Source organism: Zalophus californianus, chromosome 5 (assembly GCF_009762305.2).
Source record: "Zalophus californianus isolate mZalCal1 chromosome 5, mZalCal1.pri.v2, whole genome shotgun sequence".
Classification (NCBI taxonomy): Eukaryota; Metazoa; Chordata; class Mammalia; order Carnivora; family Otariidae; genus Zalophus; species Zalophus californianus.
The window spans coordinates 27,957,179-27,977,173 of record NC_045599.1 but is presented as its reverse complement, the minus strand read 5'-3'; the positions used below and the strand labels follow the sequence as shown (position 1 = coordinate 27,977,173).

The 19,995-nt window shown below is 52.7% G+C and overlaps 1 protein-coding gene across 13 annotated transcripts in view; it reads right to left on the bottom strand.

Moving 5' to 3' along the window:
* Positions 1-13,057: 13,057 nt before the first annotated feature.
* Positions 13,058-19,995, bottom strand: part of JADE2 (jade family PHD finger 2) — a 51,980-nt gene continuing 45,042 nt past the window's right edge. For 12 of the 13 annotated variants that reach the window (XM_027604772.2, XM_027604778.2, XM_027604770.2 and 9 more), the window contains 2 exons: positions 19,085-19,213; positions 13,058-17,762 (listed from right to left, as the gene is read on the bottom strand). In XM_027604772.2, coding sequence (XP_027460573.1) covers positions 16,954-17,762; positions 19,085-19,213 — 938 coding nt within the window. In that variant the 3' untranslated portion in view covers positions 13,058-16,953. The remainder of the gene's footprint in view (positions 17,763-19,084; positions 19,214-19,995) is intronic. The other variant, XM_035727559.1, reaches the window with a different exon arrangement.

Here is a 19,995-nt window from a genome sequence, read left to right as displayed (position 1 = left end):
ACCTCTGGACTCACATTATTTGTTGAGTTGAAACTAACCAGAAGATAAAAATAGTGCAATGAAGGAACAAATAATGTGAAATAAATGATCTCCAGTTTATTTAGCTCATTTTCCTGAATTTAGCTATGTAATTTTCAAAGGTACAAGTAATACAAGAGTCAGAGACCCCTGCAGAATGTGAAAGACACTTTGTTCGGAATAGGGAAACTTCCTAAGAAACAATGTAAATGTAAATGAAGCCCTTTGGGTGGTGGCCACTGTCCTCCTCATTGAAAGGAAAGGCATTGCTTAAAAACTTAACTAGAAAGTCCTAAAACAAAACAAAGGTCCTAAAAAAGGCCCTGTTTCTGTGGCATCCCTTATATAGGGTTCAGCAGCTGGGAATGCAGTTCACTGACAAAAGTCAGGACCTCTATTTACAAAGACTCTTAACCTTGACTTATTTAGACATTAAGGGGGGTGCCTGGCTGGCTTAGTCAGAAGAGCATGCAACTGTTGATCTTGGTGGTCGTGAGTTCAAGCCCCACGTTGGGTAGACCTTACTTAAATAATCTTAAAAAAATAAATAAAAATTAGGGGTGCCTGGGTGGCCCAGCCCAGTCAAACATCTGACTTCGGCTCTGGTCATGATCTCAGGGTGCTGGGATGGAGCCCCAAGTCAGGCTCCACACTTAGCGTGGAGTCAGTTTCTCCCTTTCACTCTCCCTCTCCTTCTGCCCTTCCCGTCAGGGGCTCTCTCTCAAATAAATAAAAATATATTTTTTAAAGATTTTATTTATTTATTTGAGAGAGAGAATGAGATAGAGAGAGCATGAGCGGGGGAGGGTCAGAGGGAGAAGCGGACTCCCCGCCGAGCAGGGAGCCCGATACAGGACTCGATCCCGGGACTCCAGGATCATGACCCGAGCTGAAGGCAGTCGCCCAACCAACTGAGCCACCCAGGTGCCCCTAAAAATCTTTAAATAAATGAATGAAAATTTAAAAATAAAGTTTGACATCAAGGCTGAATAATTTTCTGGCTATTACTTAGAATATAAAGTAAGTCTTGCTTTGGAATGTGGGTTTTGATTTGGGGCGTGGTAACAAGTAATTTAAGATGTTTATTAAAGTCACTAACTTCAGTGATGGCAATATGCCACTACAAACAAGCTCTTTATGTTGCAAAAATAAAAAGAGCTTTCTTTCTTGATTGTATCTAAAGGGCTTGGGTTAATGGGTAACACATTCCTCCAATCAAAGGGTTTTGCATGGAACAGGTTTCAAGGCTGTTAAAAGAAAAAAAGAAGAAATAATTGGAGGCGAGGTACAGGTGGTACAGGGGTCAAAATGGAGATTTTTGTTCACTGCTTTCTTGAGCAAAAGGCAACTAAAGGTGAAATGCAGTATTGGAATTGTAGTTCCATTTGATCTGGGATTAGCAAAATTTCACAAACTAAAGAGATTACAAACAATACCAAGTTACAGCACCACTTTTATGGTTCTCCTAGCACTTGGGTTTGGGTTCAAGTCTGTCTAGACCTATCTCTGGACTGGGAAGCCCTACCAGACTGAATGCAGTCTGAAGAAAATCAAGTTGACTTTTGTCTATTCTAGAGACTTCACTTAAAAAAAAAAAAGTTGGGGCGCCTAGGTGGCTCAGTTGGTGAAAAAACTGACTCTTGATTTCAGCTCAGGTTATGATCTCGGGCTCCTTGACTGGAGCCCAATAGAGGGCTCCGCAATCGGCGGGGTGTGTGCTTCAGGATTCTCTCTCCCTCTCCCTCTGCTCCTCCCCCTGCTTGCACACACACGCGCGTGCCGCGTGCTCTTTCTCTAAAGTAGATAAATATAAATAAATGAGTAAATAAAATTAAAAAAAATTTTCAAAGGGAAGTATAGTTGACATACCATGTTATATTAGTTTCAGGTGTAGAACACACTGATTTGACAATTCTATACTTAATGCTCAACACAGTAAGTGTAGTCACCATACAATGTTATTACAATATTAATGACTATATTCCCCATGCAGTACTTTTCATCTCTGTGACTTATTTATTTTATAACTGGAAGTTTGTACCTCCTTATCCACTTTATGCCCTGGTTCTGGCCCACTACAAGAGCCCTCTTGCATACATTTCTCTCACCTGGCACGCCCCACTTGCCTTATCCAAATTTTTCACCTTCAAGGTCCAAATCAAGTTCTGCCACCTCAGAGACACATCTGTGACACCTCTGTAAAAACAAATTACTGGACTCAGAAGGCATTGCCTCTAGCCAACTGTTTTGCTGTAAGGATTCTCTAGAATAAGTAAATTAGTATAATTTCCAGGAAAACAGAAAACACTTAACTTTAGCCAAAGCATCATTTTGTTAAGACAGTTTAGCACAGGAAGGGGTTTGGCCATCACAATGGGGTAAGAGGATCAGTTCAACTACACTAGTGCCCTACTTATGAATAACTGCGTGATTGGGGCGCTTGGGTGGCCCAGCTGGTGAAGCCTCTGACTCTTGGTTTTGGCTCAGGTCATGATCTCAGGGTCGTGGGATCCTGAGCGTGGATCAGGCTCTGCCCTCAGCAGGGAGTCGGCTTCTCTCTCCCTTGCCCTCTGCTTCTGCCCCTGTGCTTCCCCTCTCTCTTGCATGAAAAATAAATAAAATCTTTGACTAAAATAAATAAAATACTGGGATGCCTGGGTGGCTCAGTCAGTTAAGTGTCTGCCTTCGGCTCAGGTCATGATCCCAGGGTCCTGGGATTGACTCCCAGCTGAGCAAGGAGCCTGCTTCTCCCTCTGCCGCTCCCTCTGCTTGGGCCCTCTCTCTCTGACAAATAAAGAAATAAAATCTTTTTAAAAAATAATAAAATAAAATCCTTTTAACAATTTAAAAAAATTAAAAAGTAACAGCATGATGAACCACTGTTAGCTTTGGGAGTGAGTGGGTCCTGTTCTTCAAATGGATTAAGCATAGTTGACGCACAATGCTACATTAGTTTCAGGTGTACAAAACACAGATTCAACAACTCTAGACCCACAATTACAGCTACCATCTGATACTCTTCAGTCTTATTGCAGCAGAAAAAGGATGGTCAAACCCTGGTCCTCTCAATTTGGGAGGAATAAAGAAAGGCCTAAATTTTATTCATGGGGTCTGACTTTTAATTCCTTTAGCCCTTTTTTCAGCAATGACAAATGACTTAACCTTTTTAAACCTAGGTGGAGATTAGAATTCTTACCTCCAAGGATTGTTGAAAGGATAAAATAAGAAAATGTACCGCAAAAATGTACTAACCACTCAACAAATGGTAGTCATATATATATAAAACAATGTACATTTATGTACAAAATACAGCCCCTGGTTTATGCCCGAATAGGCAAAAGTGTTGAGGGCAGGCTAGGTCTTAACATGGGCTCCCTGACTTGTCCGAACGTCCTGAAACTCTTAAAATTTGATGCAGAACTTTGTGCTCTGTTGTGTTGGTAAATTCTACTGCGAAAACGATTCAGTTGGCACAAGGGTCTCAAATAAGTTCAAAATAGGCGGGGAGCCGGGAAGGCTTTGATTTAGGTACAAGGAATTGGGGGTGACCTAAGGAAACGCCTCAGGTCACCTGAGGGGAAGTAAAGATCAGCAGTGCGGGTCTCGGCCTGCTGCCCTTCCTCCTGGAGGTCTCACTAGGGGGCAGGCCCACCCTTGCCCCCCTTTTCTCTGCCCCTTGAGCCCGGCGCGGCCTCCAGGTCTTCCTCCCATTACCTCCAGAACGCCGCGCGGGGGGAGGAATCGCGTGGAGCCTCAGCCGCCAGCTGGAAGCACCACTTGCCACCTTGCCCCGAACATTCTTCAAACTGGGCGCGAGGGCGGGGCCAAAGCGCGGGGCAGAGCGCCGAGGTAGCGCTCCGGCCTATGAGGGACTGGCGTTCGGGCGGCGGGGGCGGGACGACGGGGAGGGCTCCGGCCTATGAGGGACTGGCGTTCGGGCCCCGGGGGCGGAGCGGCGGGGAGCGCGCAGAGAGCGAGGACGCCACTTTTGAGAACGTCGGCTAGCCGGACTGGGTTGGCGGTCGAGCTGAAGAGCTTCGGCGCTGGAGAAGCAAAGTGGGTGGGAGCTTGTGTGTAACTAAGGGCTCCATTGCCCAGCAACACAGCTCTGACGGCTCCTGAAGGAAACTCTGCAATGCTGCCTTCTTTCCTGACTGCCTGGCAGCAGATGGCAGGGGCGCGAAGCTATCTAGAGAACAACCTGAGTTTTCCTCCACCCCAGCTTCTATATAGCGCCAGGCTCAGAATCATCAGTCCTCTGGTAGTTGGGTGGCGGTGGGGCCCCTCTTGGACTTTCTGGGGGCTCATCCTGCCTTCCTCCTCGGAGAAGCAGTGCTCCGACCGTTCTACGTGATGACTGGACAGCCTTTGCCTACCACCCCAAGTGTCAGGGCTGGGCTGGGCAAAATAGGGAGGAGGGTCCCTACCAGGGATCTCTCTTTTTTCCCCTGTCTCACACACAAAGTTTTACATAGGGGGAACTACTACTTGTCACCAGGCACTTGCCAAGTATTGTGCTGGTGTTCGATTCAGTTTTGGATGCTTGGCTCCCTTTCTGTCTACTTTTCCTTTAGTCAATAGGCATTTCCTGAACACCTGCTGGCAACTGGCATCACATACAGAAAAATGGGTAAAGGGGCGCCTGGCTGGCTCAGTTGGTTAAGCGACTGCCTTCAGCTCAGGTCATGATCCTGGAGTCCCGGGATCGAGTCCCGCATCGGGCTCCCTGCTCGGCGGGGAGGCTGCTTCTCCCTCTGACCCTCTCCCCTCTCATGCTCTTTCTCTATCTCATTCTCTCTCTCAAATAAATAAATAAAATCTTTAAAAAAAAAATGGGTAAAGATCTGCCCAAGGCACCATGGGAGGCGAAAGGAAAAAGCGCCCAAACATTACCAAGGAGGTTTCTTTCTTTTTTTTTTTAAAGATTTTATTTATTTATTTGACAGAGAGAGACACAGCGAGAGCAGGAACACAAGCAGGGGCAGTGGGAGAGGGAGAAGCAGGCTTCCCGCCGAGCAGGGAGCCCGATGTGGGGTTCGATCCCAGGAGCCCGGGATCATGACCTGAGCCGAAGGGCAGACGCTCAACGACTGAGCCACCCAGGCGCCCCACCAAGGAGGTTTCTAGAAAGCAGGCACCAGGAGTACAGACTGGTTAGAAGGAGGAGTGAGAGAGGATGTGCCAGTTAGGTAGCCCAGCAAAGACAAAGGCCTGGCAATAAAGGCCACGTTGTAATTTGGGGACTGGTAGAGTTCAGTGCCTGAAGAGGACTATGGGGAGAATGTACTAGGAGAAGGCAAGAGTGGAGGGAAAGACTGGAGAGCATGAAGCCTGACCTGAGGAGGAAGCAGGAGAATAGGGCTGTTTTGTTTTGTTTTTCCCCATCCTCCTACCTGTTTCTCACCTGTAATGATACGTATGTTATTTCTAACACCGGTTCTAAAACCAGCATTGTATGATGTATGACCATGTTCACCAGCCCACGGTAGGAGCTAGTGATCCACCAGGATATTCTGCTCTTGGGACCATCAAATCAGAAACTGGACGTGCTATTTGAAGTTGGGACCGTCTGGATAGACGTGTCCTTCTTAAAATGCCACTGACTGTTGAGCATGTGCACCAGAATGTGTGGCGCTGACAACGGGGAAGATCCTGATGGGGGTAAAACTAAATGACAAGCTTGAAGCTGTTGAAACAGCGGGGATTGCCAACCTATAAAACACTTGGCTGAGCCCTGGGGTCAGTAGCGGCTGGGTGCTCACTAAGGATACTGCTGGGAGAGTGGGGAGCTGAGACAGCATCTGTCCCATCTGGCCCCTCTCTCTGCAAACCTCTGACCTGGGACTGGCTTGCCTGAAAAGTGTGGGGATCTGGTGGTTCCATCAATCAAACAATTCAAGTGTAATTGTAGGGATAAGCGGTGTGGGGGGGCATACCCTGCATTCTAATCCCCTAGGAAAGTACCCAGCTTGAAGAGTCGAATGGGCATATCTTAACTCATCAAATAGCCCAAGGGCTGTCCATTGAACACTGGACTGGACATGATCTCTGTGGCTCTAGGGCTCAGGAAGACCTGTGAATAGAAACATCAAGTTTCAAGGAGATAATTATAGTTGAATTTAAAGAAGATTTTTTTTTTTTTAAGTACAGATGACTTAGCACTGGATTGCTTTTAAAATGACAGTCTCTCTGTCATCAAAAATCAGAGGTTGTTCTAAAGAAGTTGTTTTGTAAGATTGAGTAAGGGACAGGCGAGGCTAGGTAGGGAGAGACAGATAGGGGACCAGTAACCAGGCTCACAGATATCCCAGATGTGCAGAAGTGTTATAGACAAGATAGTAACCAGAGAGAAGGGACCGGAACAGATCCACCTTGTTTGTCTTAAATGTTATAGATGAGATATTAACAAGTTCCCTGGTCAATTTTCTAGAAAAAACGACCATAAAAGCCCTCAGTGGCAACCCATACAGGACCCCTCTCACCCTACAGAGCTTTTTTTTCTTTCCTTTCTGTTCTCACCTTCACTTAATACATTTTCACCTCACTTCACCTGTTTGTCTGCGAGATTCATTCTTTGATTCTGTGAGACAAGAACCCAGCAACAAGATGAGGTTTCACAACCCCCTACCCCCCAAACTCTGGAGGTGCTATCATCCAGATGCAGCTCCTCAGATGAGAGCCAAGCAGGAACCAGGATTAATGGTGCAAGTTGGTGCCAGTCCCACACACTTTCTTAACTAGAAGGAAGTGCTCCTGTTTCGGGGGGGGGTGGGTTTTCCCAGAGATTTGAGCATCCCTTCTGATTCCTGATGCCTCTTCAGGGCCCATTGCTCTTTCTTTGACATTAACCCATTATCAAGTCTTAACATTGGATGAGGCAGTGATTAGGCCCACCTGGCCTCCTTGCCAAACTTCCTGCTGTAAGCTAATGGGCATAAATGTTATGGCTGGCATGTGGGAAGCCAGGCTATGAAACTAAGCACCTGTGACCAGAACCAGGCAGTGATGACCCACAGCCCCAAAATGGGAGTTCGGAACATCCACAGGTGAAGGTTTATTTTGCTGAGTCACTTTTCTGCCTTGGCTTCTCTTATGCTCTTCTGAGTTTCATGTTGCTCACAACATTCAGTCCCTAGCCATGGAACATTCCTTCTTTGCAAAAAGGGGCGGGGCTGAGGGGGCAGGAGGGATGTCCTATTCAGCTACCCTCTAGCTCTTGGGTTACAAGGTTTCAAGTGTACAGGAAGGCCACCAAGGAGCTCAGAACATTGGTAAGCTGGGGGTTTCTCAGGCCCAGGCAGCTGACTGTCACAGGTATCACATGAGCTGGTCCCTGATGACCCCCAGAGGTGTACAACCAGCCTCTATTTCAGCCCTCACGCCGCACTACAGTTGTCCCGGTTGAGGGTAGGGAGGCCCATGAGAACTTGTAAACAACCAGGCTTTGCCAGCTCAGATTCCAGGAAGTGAGAGTTAGTAAACAAATCCCTCTGGCCTCCTCCCCTCAGCCTAGAGCGGTCTCCGCCCAAACCTCCCCTTCCCTCATCTTCCACCTTCACTGAGTCCTCATTTTGCCCACCTCATGTCTACGTCCCCTTAGCACCTCTCAGCCGCCCTGCATGGGGGGCCCAGCAGGAACTGTCATCCTCATTTAACAAATGAAGAAATTGAGGCCCAAATACCAAAATACAAGCCCTTAATTCTCAATCATCTCATTTCTGCAGCAAGAAGCCTTGAGTTTAAGCTTTGAGTTGGGGGACATATGGGAGTCATGGGTGCCCCAGGAAAGGCAGAGGCCCAATACAAACTTTTTTTTGAAAGTTTTTTAGAATGGCTTCTTTTTGCTTAATGTTACGTTTGTTCTTGCAAGAAAGCAGTTGTACCTTAGGGAATGTGGCAGGGATTCCAGACCCCGCCCCCCCATAGTATTCTTTTTTTTTTTTAAACTAGGGTGATAAAACACATAGCATAAAATACACATAGCAACTTCTTTTATGTATGTATGTATCTATTTATTTTGAGAGTGTGAGGGAGAGAACACCAGCCCCAGCGGGGGAGGGGCACAGGGAGAGGGCGAAGCTGACTCCCAGCTGAGCAGGGAGCCCAACAATGTGAGGCCGGATCCCAGGACCCCAGGATCATGACCTCAGCCGAAGTCAGACACTTAACCGACTGAGCCACCTAGGCGCCCCCACATACCAACTTCTAAGTGTAAAATACGGTGCTGTCAACCATATGCTCACTGCTGTGCACCAGATCCCCAGAATCTTCTATCCTGCCTCTGCACCTGCAACTGAACTCAGGGGCTCTGCTGCTTGGGGTGCTTCAAATTGAACACCACCCAAGGAAGTGTTGAAAGCAAAGAGTTTTTATTACTTGTCACAAGTAAGGAGACAAGGAGATAGCTCTCAAACCATTGCCTCCTCTTAGGGTTAGTACAGGGGCTTTTATTCGGTAAGCTTCAGAACGGGGGCAGGGCGCCAGGTCCATTAAGGAACTTACCTGTATTTTGTTACTTAAGCACTTCGGGTCAACTGCACATGTTCAGTATGTCAAGGTGCTAGCGCACATTGTTATGTTAAAAAATGGCTGACCCCCACCCCCCATAGGAGATCTTAGAATTATAATGAGCTAAAGGTAACTTCAGGGCAATTTAGGGGGCTTCTCTGCAAGACCTCAGCAACAGTCCGGCTTAAGCTGGCTCCCGCTGTGGGTTAGCCCATGGTGTACCTGGCCCTCCGTCTCCTGGGTGGGAGCAGCTTGTTCTACAAAACAGACACATTCTTTCCCTGCTGTCGTCCCTTCCCCCTCCTCCTTTCCACTGAGCGCTTGCAGCCCTCTGATCCAAGCAACTCCCCTTGGCGTCCTAGCTCACACACCTGCTGAACAGCTCGCACCCCCTCGGCCCCCAGCCCCTGGGTCCTGTTTCCACCAGTCCGACTACTTTAGATACCTCCTACAAGCGCTGTGGTGTAGGATGTGTCTTTTTGCCATTGCTTATTTCACTTAGCAAAATGTGTTTGATGTTCGTAGGTCAGAATTTGCTTCCTTTTCAACCGGGTAATATTCCGTTGCCTGGATCTGCCACCATTTCCTTATCCATTCATCCACTGATGGACACATGGGTTGCTTCCACTTCTTGGCTATGGTGAATAGTATTACAACCAATAGCAGTGTTTTAGACACTCACCTGAGTCAGTAAATAAATGGCCCGTGGGCCTCAGACAGCTCTAAGGGAGAAGGGTCCCTTCCAGGCCGGAGTTCCGTTCAGCCTTAGCTTGGGATGTGAGATGAAATGGGGACAGGCGCAGCCTGGGTTCCATGTGTCCTGGCTACTGGCAGCAGCTCCCTTTCCATTGCTCTTGAACTTCAGGGGTGAGCATTTTGGGGTTGTGGGGACAGTCTGGGATCTGCTCCAGTTTTTATACACCATGGGAAATCACTCTCTAGCGCCACCCCGCGGCATGAGCCACGATACAGTGGAGGACACGAGGCTCCCTCTAGGATTGCCAGGTTGAAATCCAGGATGCAATATTTGGAACATACTTGTACTAAAGAATTATTCAGTATTTGTCTGAAGTACTACTTTCACTGTGGGTCCAGTACTGTTATTTGCTAAATCTGGCATCCCTACCTCCTAACCCACCGAGGGGCTCCCTCACAAGCCAGGACAAGGACCTTTGTATCCTGACTCAGGTTCCCTGAGAATGGATGGTATGGATGCTTCTGAACTCCAGGCCTGGCTTGGAGCACAGGGTGTCGAGCCCCATCCTGCTGCACTAAGCTTGCCCCTAAGTCACCTGCTTGACTGAGCCCCCATCCTTGCCTTGCTCTCTTTGACTCTAGGCAATGAGTCCGCCTGAACCCCAGAAGGCGGCCCTGAAATCCATTTTTCATGATCTCTTTTTTTTTTTTATCAGGCAACCCCCCAGTGGTGATCATGAAGCCTCATGTCCTGCCTGTGCTTCTCATCAGGGGAATGAAGAGTGGGTGGCTGGGGTAGATGCAGACAGGGGCAGCCGCGGCTTGGCCTTCGGAGTGTGAAGGAGTCAGCCCTTTTGTGGATGCCCTCAAGAGCCTGGCCAGGCGACGCTGCAGTGTGGGGCTCTCTCCTGTGAAGGGGAGCGGTGCAGGAGACCACTTTGAGCAACCTGCTGGCATGGGTCCACAGTGTCTCTGAGTCCCGAAACCCTCCTCTCCCAGAAAAAGGGCCTTTGCTGCCTCGGCACAGACAGAGGTGCGATGAGAGGGACTGAGGCCATCTCTGGGAGCATGGAGTGTTCCCTCTCCGACCCGCCATTGATCGCCTCCCTTGCTTTAGCAGTTACGAGACAGCAGGGCCTGGAAATCCTCAGCCCACCCACCCTACCCAGGGTGGGCACCCCACAGGCCTAAACCAATGCCTTATGCTCTCAGGAGGCCTCTTGTCCCTTATCCTGAAGGCTGATAAAGAAGCTCCTTCTCGGGCGCCTGGGTGGCTCAGTTGGTTGGGCGACTGCCTTCGGCTCAGGTCATGATCCTGGAGTCCCGGGATCGAGTCCCGCATCGGCCTCCCTGCTCAGCAGGGAGTCTGCTTCTCCCTCTGACCCTCCCCCTCTCATGCTCTCTATCTCATTCTCTCTCTCTCAAATGAATAAATAAGATCTTAAAAAAAAAAAGCAGCTCCTTCTCTGTGCTGGCTCATGAAGGGCTGGAGGGTCATGGATAGGGGTCGTGGGAGGAGGAGGTCTGGAGTTCTGAGACTAGGGACTGCATGGTTGGCCCTGGCCCTGTGGGCCTTGAGACTTGTTGCCGGAGCCATGTAGGCTGGGGCCCGACGGGCAGCAGATGGCGCCCCATAGCCTACCCTTGCAGAAATTTGGTGAGAACAAGGGAAGTTCTCAGAGACCTGCTGCCACCCAGCTTTATACTTACGGTATGGTCTTAGTGAGGAATGGACGCTGCTCTGGGATTACATGATTAAAGTGTGTCTCCCACACTGGCCTGGTCTCTCCCTAGGGGCATGTGGTCATCCTAATGTCCTCAGGGCCCAAGAGCAGGTGCTCAGTGAGCGTGGAATCAATACAGGCAAGATGGAAGGGTGGATGAATGCCACACCCGTCCTGGGAGATCCTGGGAGAGAACTGGCCCGGCACGAGGGAGCTGGGAACACTTCAGTCCACATTCGTCCTGTCCTGCCCTCGGGGGAGAGACAGCGGGGGCAGCCACAGGGGCAAAGGCCTAGGAGCCCCAACCAGCTGTGAGCCCCCTGCCGTGAAGCAGTCATGTGGACTTACTTGAATGGGTGCCGAGAGGGACCCCAGAGGGACTTGCTGGGAACTAGGGCCAGGTCTACTCCTCTGCCTTCCCCCATGGAAGAGGGCCAAGGACTCCTCATGGTTGTTTGTCCCTCACCCCTCACAAGCCTGAGTCAATCCAAAGCAACCCGGGAGACACCCGATGGCTTCTAGGGCTACGGTGCCCGATAGAATAGGTACTAGTCACCTGGCTCTTGAGCTCAAAAGGTGGCTAGTCCAAACTGAGATGTGCTATAAATATAAAATACACACTGGATTGCGAGGACTTAGTACAAAAGAATGTAAAATCTCTCATTAGTAATTGTTTTATATGAATTACATGTTTAAGTGGTTGTATTTGGATCTACTAGGTTAGATAAAATTATTAAAGTTCCATTTTACGTGTTTATTTTTACTCTTAAAACCTGCAGCTACCGGACTTACATGTGTGATCGCACCTGATGTCTACCGAACACTGCTGCTTTAGACCCACAGGTGTCTCGACCTCTCCGGCCCCACGGGTCACAGCCGGGTCAGCTTTCAGGTGTGGGTCTGGCAGCAGGGCGCCTGCCTCACTCTTCTGGACCAAGGTGGCCAAGTGCGCGTGGCGTGGTGCTGGCGGAGGGAGGACCAAGAGGCTGGGGTGCTGGGGTGCGAGCCCAGGGCAGCTGGCCCCTGTGACAGGTGGGCTGGCCAATCCGGAGCCCCAGGTTCCCTGCCCATGCCTTCCGCATTGTGGTCGCAGAACCTTGGATCTGGAGGTAGCCTTGGGGGCTACTGCCTATTGCAGTGACAAAACGGGGCAATTCTCGATGGCAAACAACTAAGTCGGTGGCTCCAGAAGCTAGGTTCCTTGAGTCCCAATTCCACCCTCTTCCTAAACTGCCCGCCTGGGGCTCTCAGAGGGGGTTCAAGACCCCTTCCTACTCCGCATAGTTTGATACATCTTTGCACATGCCCAAGCTGTTTCAGGAATGCTTGTTGGCCTTTCCTTCCATCCAGCTGCCCTTGACCGAGCAACTGTTTATTCTTCAGGTCTCCGTTGCCTGGAAGCTCTGGGATGGCAGGATCCTGGTGACGTTTGGTATACAACCCAGCACGCTGGCAGGATGAGGTATATGGCCGAGATTCATTGGTGAATGGATGAATGAATGGTCTCCATTCCTTAAGGAAACCCATCCTGAATGCCTCCCATCCCCAAACCAGCCTAGGCCTCCATAACTCCCTGTCCCCTCATCATCTGAGTCCCTGCTGGACAGTGAGCTGCAGGGCAGGGATGGTGGCTACACTTACCTAACAGCTTCCAGAGCCCAGCACTGAGCAGGCGCTCAGGCAATCGGGAATGAAAAACAAACCCGGGCCAGCACCTTCCCTGATGGAGGGACAGATGCCCAAGGTTGTCCGCAAACCTTCCCACTGTCCCAGGAGGGTGGCTCACGGCGGGGTGGGCCGAGCGCAGCACTCCTGCTGGTGATGCGGAACCCCTCCTCTCATCACAGCTGTGGCTCTGGGCACCTCCCTCATCCGCTCTGAATCCCGGTGGATGCGGACAGCGAGGAGCAAACAAAATACTGCCCCCGAGCACAGCCCCCAGTGCCTTCTGGGCACTGACGAGGAGCATCGCTAGAGGACTCCTCTGCAGGAAGCACGAGGTCCCGCGGGACACGCAGAGAGCCCTCGCTGGTTCTCCAGGCCTCCTGCTGGCTGTGGGGTGTGGACCCTCTCCCCCCGCCCAGTGCAACAGAGCCTCACACCACAGCCGGCACGGAAAACATTGCTTTATTCACTGCGTTTGCCAACACACGAGGAGTGCAAAGGGCTCCTTGAGACACAGGCCCTGGTGGGGGCCGGGGTCCGGAAACCCCCATGAGTGAGCAGGACAGGATGGGAGGTGGGAGCTACGCGGCAGCGGCAACACAGAATCATGCAGGGCGCGCGGGCTCCGGCCGCAGCAAGGCGGCCGTACATTCTATTGCTCGTTAAGGGGAGCGAACGTGGACAATGTACAAAAAGGAGAAATAGGTCTTTGCGTTAATGAAAAATACATTTTTTCTCTACAAAGGAATCTTTTCTAATACAAGAAAATAAATATTGCAACATAAGCCAAAAATAATTTAAAATTGCTCTTTTCAATATATTTTCAGTATTTCTCTTGTATATTAACAAATGGCACATCACTTTCTTTGAAACAAGGACAGAAGGTGTCGCCTCCTGTGACATTCATATCATCCCCCCACCCCAAGTCGTTTGTGGAGCACAGAGTGTTGGTGCGTCTGAGGGACAAGGTGGCAGGAAGTGCCTTAAAGAACGGACTCCAGCCCTGGCTCCTTGGCCAATGTGGCCAGCTGGGCCAGGGGAGTGGGGAGTGGCCTCCCCCAGGGCCTTGCTACAGGCATCCAGACCATTCTGCAGAGCTCCGGGAACGGGCAGAGGCTGGCCACATCTGGCAGTGAGCAAGGAAATGCCCAGTCCAGCTGCCGCCAAGGTCTGTTAGTAGTGGGCAGTTGATTCCCTAGAAATTGCCCCAGCCAGGCCCACAATGTGCCCATACACAACACACAGACATGCATGCGCAAGGACACAGGGGATGCACCCTGGCCCAGGCGCACACACCTACAGTCCGACACCCACGTCTGGAACCTCGGTGGCTTCTCGAAGGAAATCGAGACCCTGACATTACAAACGCTCACACACTGTCACAAAGTCAGAGAGCTCATTTAATAAAATAAAGCCTTCTACCTTTCTTCTCCTTACTCACGTTAAAATACATTTATGATCCATAAAAATACTTTCCATGCACCGTATCCTTTTCTTGCTGTGATGAGGGGGAGGGAGGAGCTGTGCAGCCAGGACTGGGGGAATGGGGAATGACAGAATGAGTAACAGAGCAGCTTCTCCCTCCCAGAAGAGGGCCAGTGAGTGGGGGCAAGATGTGGTCAAGCAGGAGCTCTGCCTCAGCCTCGGGCCTGCAAAAGGCCTCCTGCCTTCTTCCCTGTTTCCAACCTCAACGCCAGGGGTGGCAAAGCTGTCTACACGGTGGGCAGTAGACCAGAGAGGGAAGGGGCTGTGGCTAATGGAGGAAATGACAGTGGTGGGGACCAGCATCCCTGACCTCTGTGTAGCCTTGCGGGGCGTCCCAGAGGTGGACAGCTGCCCGGCAAGAACAGCCCTAGGGCTGGCCTGGGAGTGAAGGCCCCCCCACATCCCTCACCAGCTGGCTGAACAGATCCCTGGGCCCTATGCAGGACGCAGCCCCCGGGAGAGTCCACTCCAAAGCCAAGAGCCAACCAGAAAAGAATCCAGAGGCCAACTTGGGCAGAGGCTCCCTGAAGAGAGCTGGCTGCCCAGCCTGGCCGACCCGGACCAGACCCTGGCCAGCCAGGCTGCATTCTCTCCTGCCCCCGGGGAGCCCAGACTCTGCCTCGGGACGCACGAAGGGGTGAGGGGGCAACGGCTGAGTCTATTGGGCCTGAGCCATTCCCGGCACCCCACCCCCACCCCCACCCCCAGCAGAGTCGGTTGCTCTTTAAGCTCGTCCCCTGGCTTCCTGCGAGGTCAGACTGGGCAATCCAGCACAGACAAGATTGTGACCCAAAGCACGGGGAAGGAAGGAGGACTGTTCAAAGGCAGTAAACAGAGAACGGGGGTTGGGCCGCTGGTGCGGACGCTGTGCTGGCCGTGACTCCCAAGGAGGCAGGCGGACTGAACTCTCCACGGTGCCTTGTGCCATCCCAATGCCCGGAATCCTGGAAGCCCACCCTGAGTCCACTCCACCCAGACCGATTTGCCCAATCTTCTGAACGGAGTCCTGTCTTTGCTTCCTGTTTTGCTAAAATTCACACGAAACTGAGTGTCGATGACAATGCCACTGTCGTACCTTGAAAGTTCTGCAGTCGGGGGGTGGGTGGTCACGTTGCTCCCCATCCCGCTGATCTGCGTTGTGTATTTATGTTGGGGGGAACCACATGGTGAAGACTTTTGCCATGCTGGTTTTGCGGTCGGTATTCTACCCCCCCACCCCCGGTTGAGTCTCAGAGTTTGGGAAAGCTCACAGTGGGCCCAGCCCAGGATCTGAAATCCAGCGCTGGTTCCCGCTTCCCGATTCTAACAGTTCAGCAGCAGACCACCCTCTTCCAAGAGCTTGGGCTCGCCTCCTTGGGTGTGTGCAATGAACATGTCTCTACGCTTTGTTGCTAAAGAACTCCATTAAAAAAAAAAAAAAAAAAGTCCAAGTGACAAGTTGTCAGGTCCAGGCTGTGCTGTATTATGGTCAAAATATTCTTTGGCATCCATAGAATGATTCGACTGATTCATTGGACTTTTGCAAGGTTCTTGTTGGAGAAGTTCTGGCTTCACCAGTGGCGGAAGTGACCCAGGAGTAATTCATGAAAGAAAAAAAACCATGTTTTCACTGAATTCCTTTTGTGTTTGTTCCCTGAGCTATCACCCTGGGGCCACTCCACTGAAACTCTTCAGAGCAACTACGTGGGACCGAGAGGGAGGGACGGAAAAGGCGGCAGGTGGGTCGGTGGTGGGGAGGGAGGGCATAGCCAGGAGAGGGGGTAACGGCTCACGGGGACAGAGGAACCAGGAACACCCAGCAAGACTTGAAACCTGCCCCAGGCCCCGGGATCCCACTGCTTGTTGGAAGGAGGAGTTTCCAAAAGGAAACCGAGGAAGAAGCTCGTCTCTTAGCAGGACTGGAAAACTTGGAAAGGCAAACGGTCTGGTCTGGTCAGGTCAGCTGTCTGGGAGTGACCAGACTTCGGCCGAGACTGGCCCCGAAGGAAGGAAGGAAGTTGGAGCCCCAGAGCAATTCTCTAAGTGGGTGAGTCTGAGCCCCACGCCCCTGTCTGGGCACTGGCCCTCCCTTGCAGCTCCCACCGGCACTGGCGGCTGGCTGTTTGGGAGTCCCCTGAGTAAATGGCACAGCTCAGGAAGGATTCTAGGAACCCTTTCTCAGAGCCGCCGGGCTGGGCACTGGCAGGGGTGGAGCAGCAAGGGAGTGGGGGGTCCCGGGGTGGGCGGGCGGGCCTCAGATGATGTGGGTTGATCAGGAACAGCTGTGGTTCCCCTGGAACCAGCGGGCCCTCTGCGCCCCCTCAGTGCTTTCTTGTATAAGCTCGTTGTGCTTGTGACAGTGAGTAGACTCTGGCTGGGTATCACTTATCATACTTCCTTGGGGATCAGTGGAGTGCAGCAGGACCCCCCAAATGGACCCCAGTGGGATTTGGGGGCAAGGCGGGGCAGGCCCCGGGCTGGCCCATCTGCCATGAAATAATGCCCATACGACGGTCTGTGTCACCCAGTGGCAGCGGGCTGGAGTCCTGAGCTCTTCTTCACCTTGCCTACATCTAGCCAGGAGTTCAGCGACGCTGCGCGGGCCAGGGCAGGGCACTGCCCAGGCAGGGATGGTGCACAGGACCTGCGACGGTCCCTGCAGCCAGAGCCGTGGAAGGAATCCTACTGTCCTAGGCCAGCACAGAGAAAAGACAACAGTGTGGAATTCAAAACTCTCTCTATATTAAAAATAAAACCACAACAGAGTGGCAGTCTCAAGGGTCTGAGACACTCAGCAGAGATTGAAAATGGCAGTTGTGACTGGGCTGAGGCCTCACGGGAGGACCAGGGCAGGGCCTGGGACGGGGTAGGGGGTGACTTAGGAGGCCAGCACCCCCATGCGGACCACCTCCTCAGCCCCTGCTTCCCGGGGAGCCCGCTGCACCCCACTGTCCTCAGCTTCCACATCTGAGTCGCTCATCTCCCCATCAGAGAAGTAACCATCGGTCTCAGTGTCAAAGTGTAGGCTGACCTTGGGCCTCTCGGCCACAGCAGAGGGCGGTCCTGTCCCAGCATCAGGCCTGGCACCTGGCGATCTCCGGGTTCCCTTGTTTTCGCGGGGCAGCCGGAGCCGGCCCAAGGGCTTGGGGCTCGCTGTAGGGCCAGGCACTTGGACATTCGAGTCGGCAGCCATTGGGGCTGCCTCGTCCGGGACCTCGGGGGCCAGAGGAGGGGGGCTCTCGGGGGCTGCCGGGATGGGACAGTCCCCAGCTGCAGGGCTAGACGGCAGGTGGGAAGGCGTTCGCCGCGTTGGTTTCCGGGCCACTGGCCCCTGCCCCCCCTTGCCGCTGCCTGCATCCTGGCCCCAGGGCTTCTTGGGGGATCTGTCTGGAGTCGTCCGTGAGCCAGGCCCATCCTGTGGTGGCTTCTTCTTGGCAGGCAGGCGGGTGCGGCCCCGGGCCTTCCTGGCAGGGTCCCCGGGTCGCAGCGAGGGGTCCCGCATGAAGCTCAGCAGCGTCTCCTCGTCTTGCAACAGCTCCTCTGACAGCAGCCCCGGAGCGGGGTCTTCGCGGTGCCCATTGTTCAGTGACCACTCACTCATGGCCATGTTCTCTGCTGTGATCTGCACTGACTGAGCCAGCCAGCTGTTGAAGAAGGTGCCATCAATGGGGAAGGAGGTGGACAGGCCTGGCCGAGGGGAGAGAAGACGCAATTGAGATGCTCGCAGGTGTGGGTCTCACCCTCTCTCAGGAAGCCCTCTCAGACCCTCCCCAGCAGGCCACGGTGCACCTCCCTCCCTCCCTCCCTCTGTGCCAGACCCCACGGAGCCATCTTGATTTGCTGATCCCTCCCGCCAACACCACCGAAGAGGGGGGTCCACACCGTATTCCCCTTTTCCCCAGATCCACCTACTCCCAGAACTAGTTTCATGATTTGTGGTGCAGAATGCAAAGTGAAAATGTGGGCTCCCTGTTCAAAAATTATTAAGATGTCTCAAGGCAACAAAGTAGAACACTAAACCAAGCAAGAGCCCTTTGAGATGGCACAAGTACACACTCGTGAGGCCAGCTCTGCCCATCACCCCCTTCCCGGCGATGCAGGGGATGGAGGAATGAAAGTCCTCCTCACGCCATCAGGGGGCACTGGGTTTTTATAAGCGCTACTTCCAAAGCAGAGAAGCTGGATCAGTGGGTCAGGTGTGAACAAGGTAGTGAAGGACTTCTAGGTAGAAATTCCCTCTTGGGGGCCTGGGCCAGCAGGTGATCCTGGGCTTTTCTTTTGATACCCAAGTGGTCCCCTTCTTGAGACTGATGGAAATACAAGATAACCTGAGGCTTCCTTGCTGGAGGTGAGGTCTGGAGCATGCCACAGCCATCCCTGAGAAGTGTTCTAGGGGAAGCATGTGACACCTTGGGAGACAGAGCCCAAAGCCAGGGGACCCCCAAGGGCTGTTCTGCTTAATGCAGCAGCAGTAACGATTCTGTGAGTGACGATGGGCTGGGCCAGTCCTGTGGCCACTCCTTTGGGTCTCTCAGGGTGGCTCCAGGAAGGCTCCCTGGTGCTGAAGGGAGGGCTCGCTGGAGAAATTCCAGCAGGGCGGGACCAGGACGGAGAATTCCGGCAGACCCTTATCTCCCAGCAGAGGGCTTCCTTCTGGAAGGGCCTAGATGGCCTACAGGTCCCTTGAGGGCCTCCAGAAAAATCTGGCATCCAGGACTCTGGCTAGGGGAATGTGCGTGCAGGCTCCTGAGCCCCTGGCCCAGTCTCCAGGTCTAGACAAGGGGAATTTCTTGGGATGCAGAGAGGACTCTGAGACCCTACCTTGTTTCCTTTATGGCTAAAAGGTGTGAGCACCTGGGCATGGAAGGGCTTGCTTAGCCCTTTGGGCTTCCTACTCTGTGCAATGGAGGTACTGGTATAGACCCTGCTGGCCTTAGGTTGGGGGCGGCAAATGGAGCGATGGTGTGATCCTGGCCATGTCTGCCAGGTCAGTGTGGCCACTCACTCACCCAGCTGCCCCAGGACTGAGTCGGGCCCCGCCTTCACTTTCTCCTTCTTCTCGGGGCTGCCCTTCGGGCCCTCGCGGCCTTTCCTTGTTGAGTCGCTCTTCTTGCCCTTTGCTCTCCTCCCAGACCCCTCTGTGCCAGGGAAAGAGAGAGCAGGAGGGAGGTGGTTACGCCGAGCGGCTCAGCCAAAACCAAGATCACTGCCGACCAGCCTAAGAGTCCTCGCTCACCTGCACCTCACCTTCCAGGTCACCTTGCCCTGCTGACGGGCCCCAGGCTCAGAGCCACGGGCGGCTGGGTAACTGGGGCTCCTGTGAGTCAGGGACAGCTGGTGGGGAAGGGGGGGGGTCACTGTCTACTGCTGCCCTTGAGTGGCTTGGGGAGGGCAGAGGGCCACGAAGAGGGTGAAGGACACCCTGTAGGACCTGGAATGCAGGCTGAGCTACATGCCTATAGATATGGAGGGAATCCTGGTGGGTGGGGAGGGTGGCGGAGGTGAGTGGCCAGCACAGGGCCTTCCATGCCAGGCTGAGGAGCCAGGCAGGAGGAGGTGGAGAACACCCTGAGGAGTCGAGAGACATGGGTTCCAGTCAGGCCCTTGAGCAAGTCTTCTGCCTGGTCTCCTGATCTGTTCTTGAGGTCACGCCGTAGACGGCAGACTTGGGGTGCATACCGGGCCCTCATACCCTTTTGGTCCCTGACCATACAGGTCTAGGGAGCCCCCGAGAACGCTGGAGCAGGGGAGGACATCTGCAGGGAGAGGCCCAGCTGCCAGAAATCTCCTAGCTTTTCAGCCAGAGGCTGGCGTGCTTCCCAGACAAAGCTTTACGAGAAGGCTGAGGGATATGCAGTCGCCCCGGCTCTGCCGCTAATCCCCGGCGCAACCTCAGGCCGGGCCTCAGGAGCCTCATCTC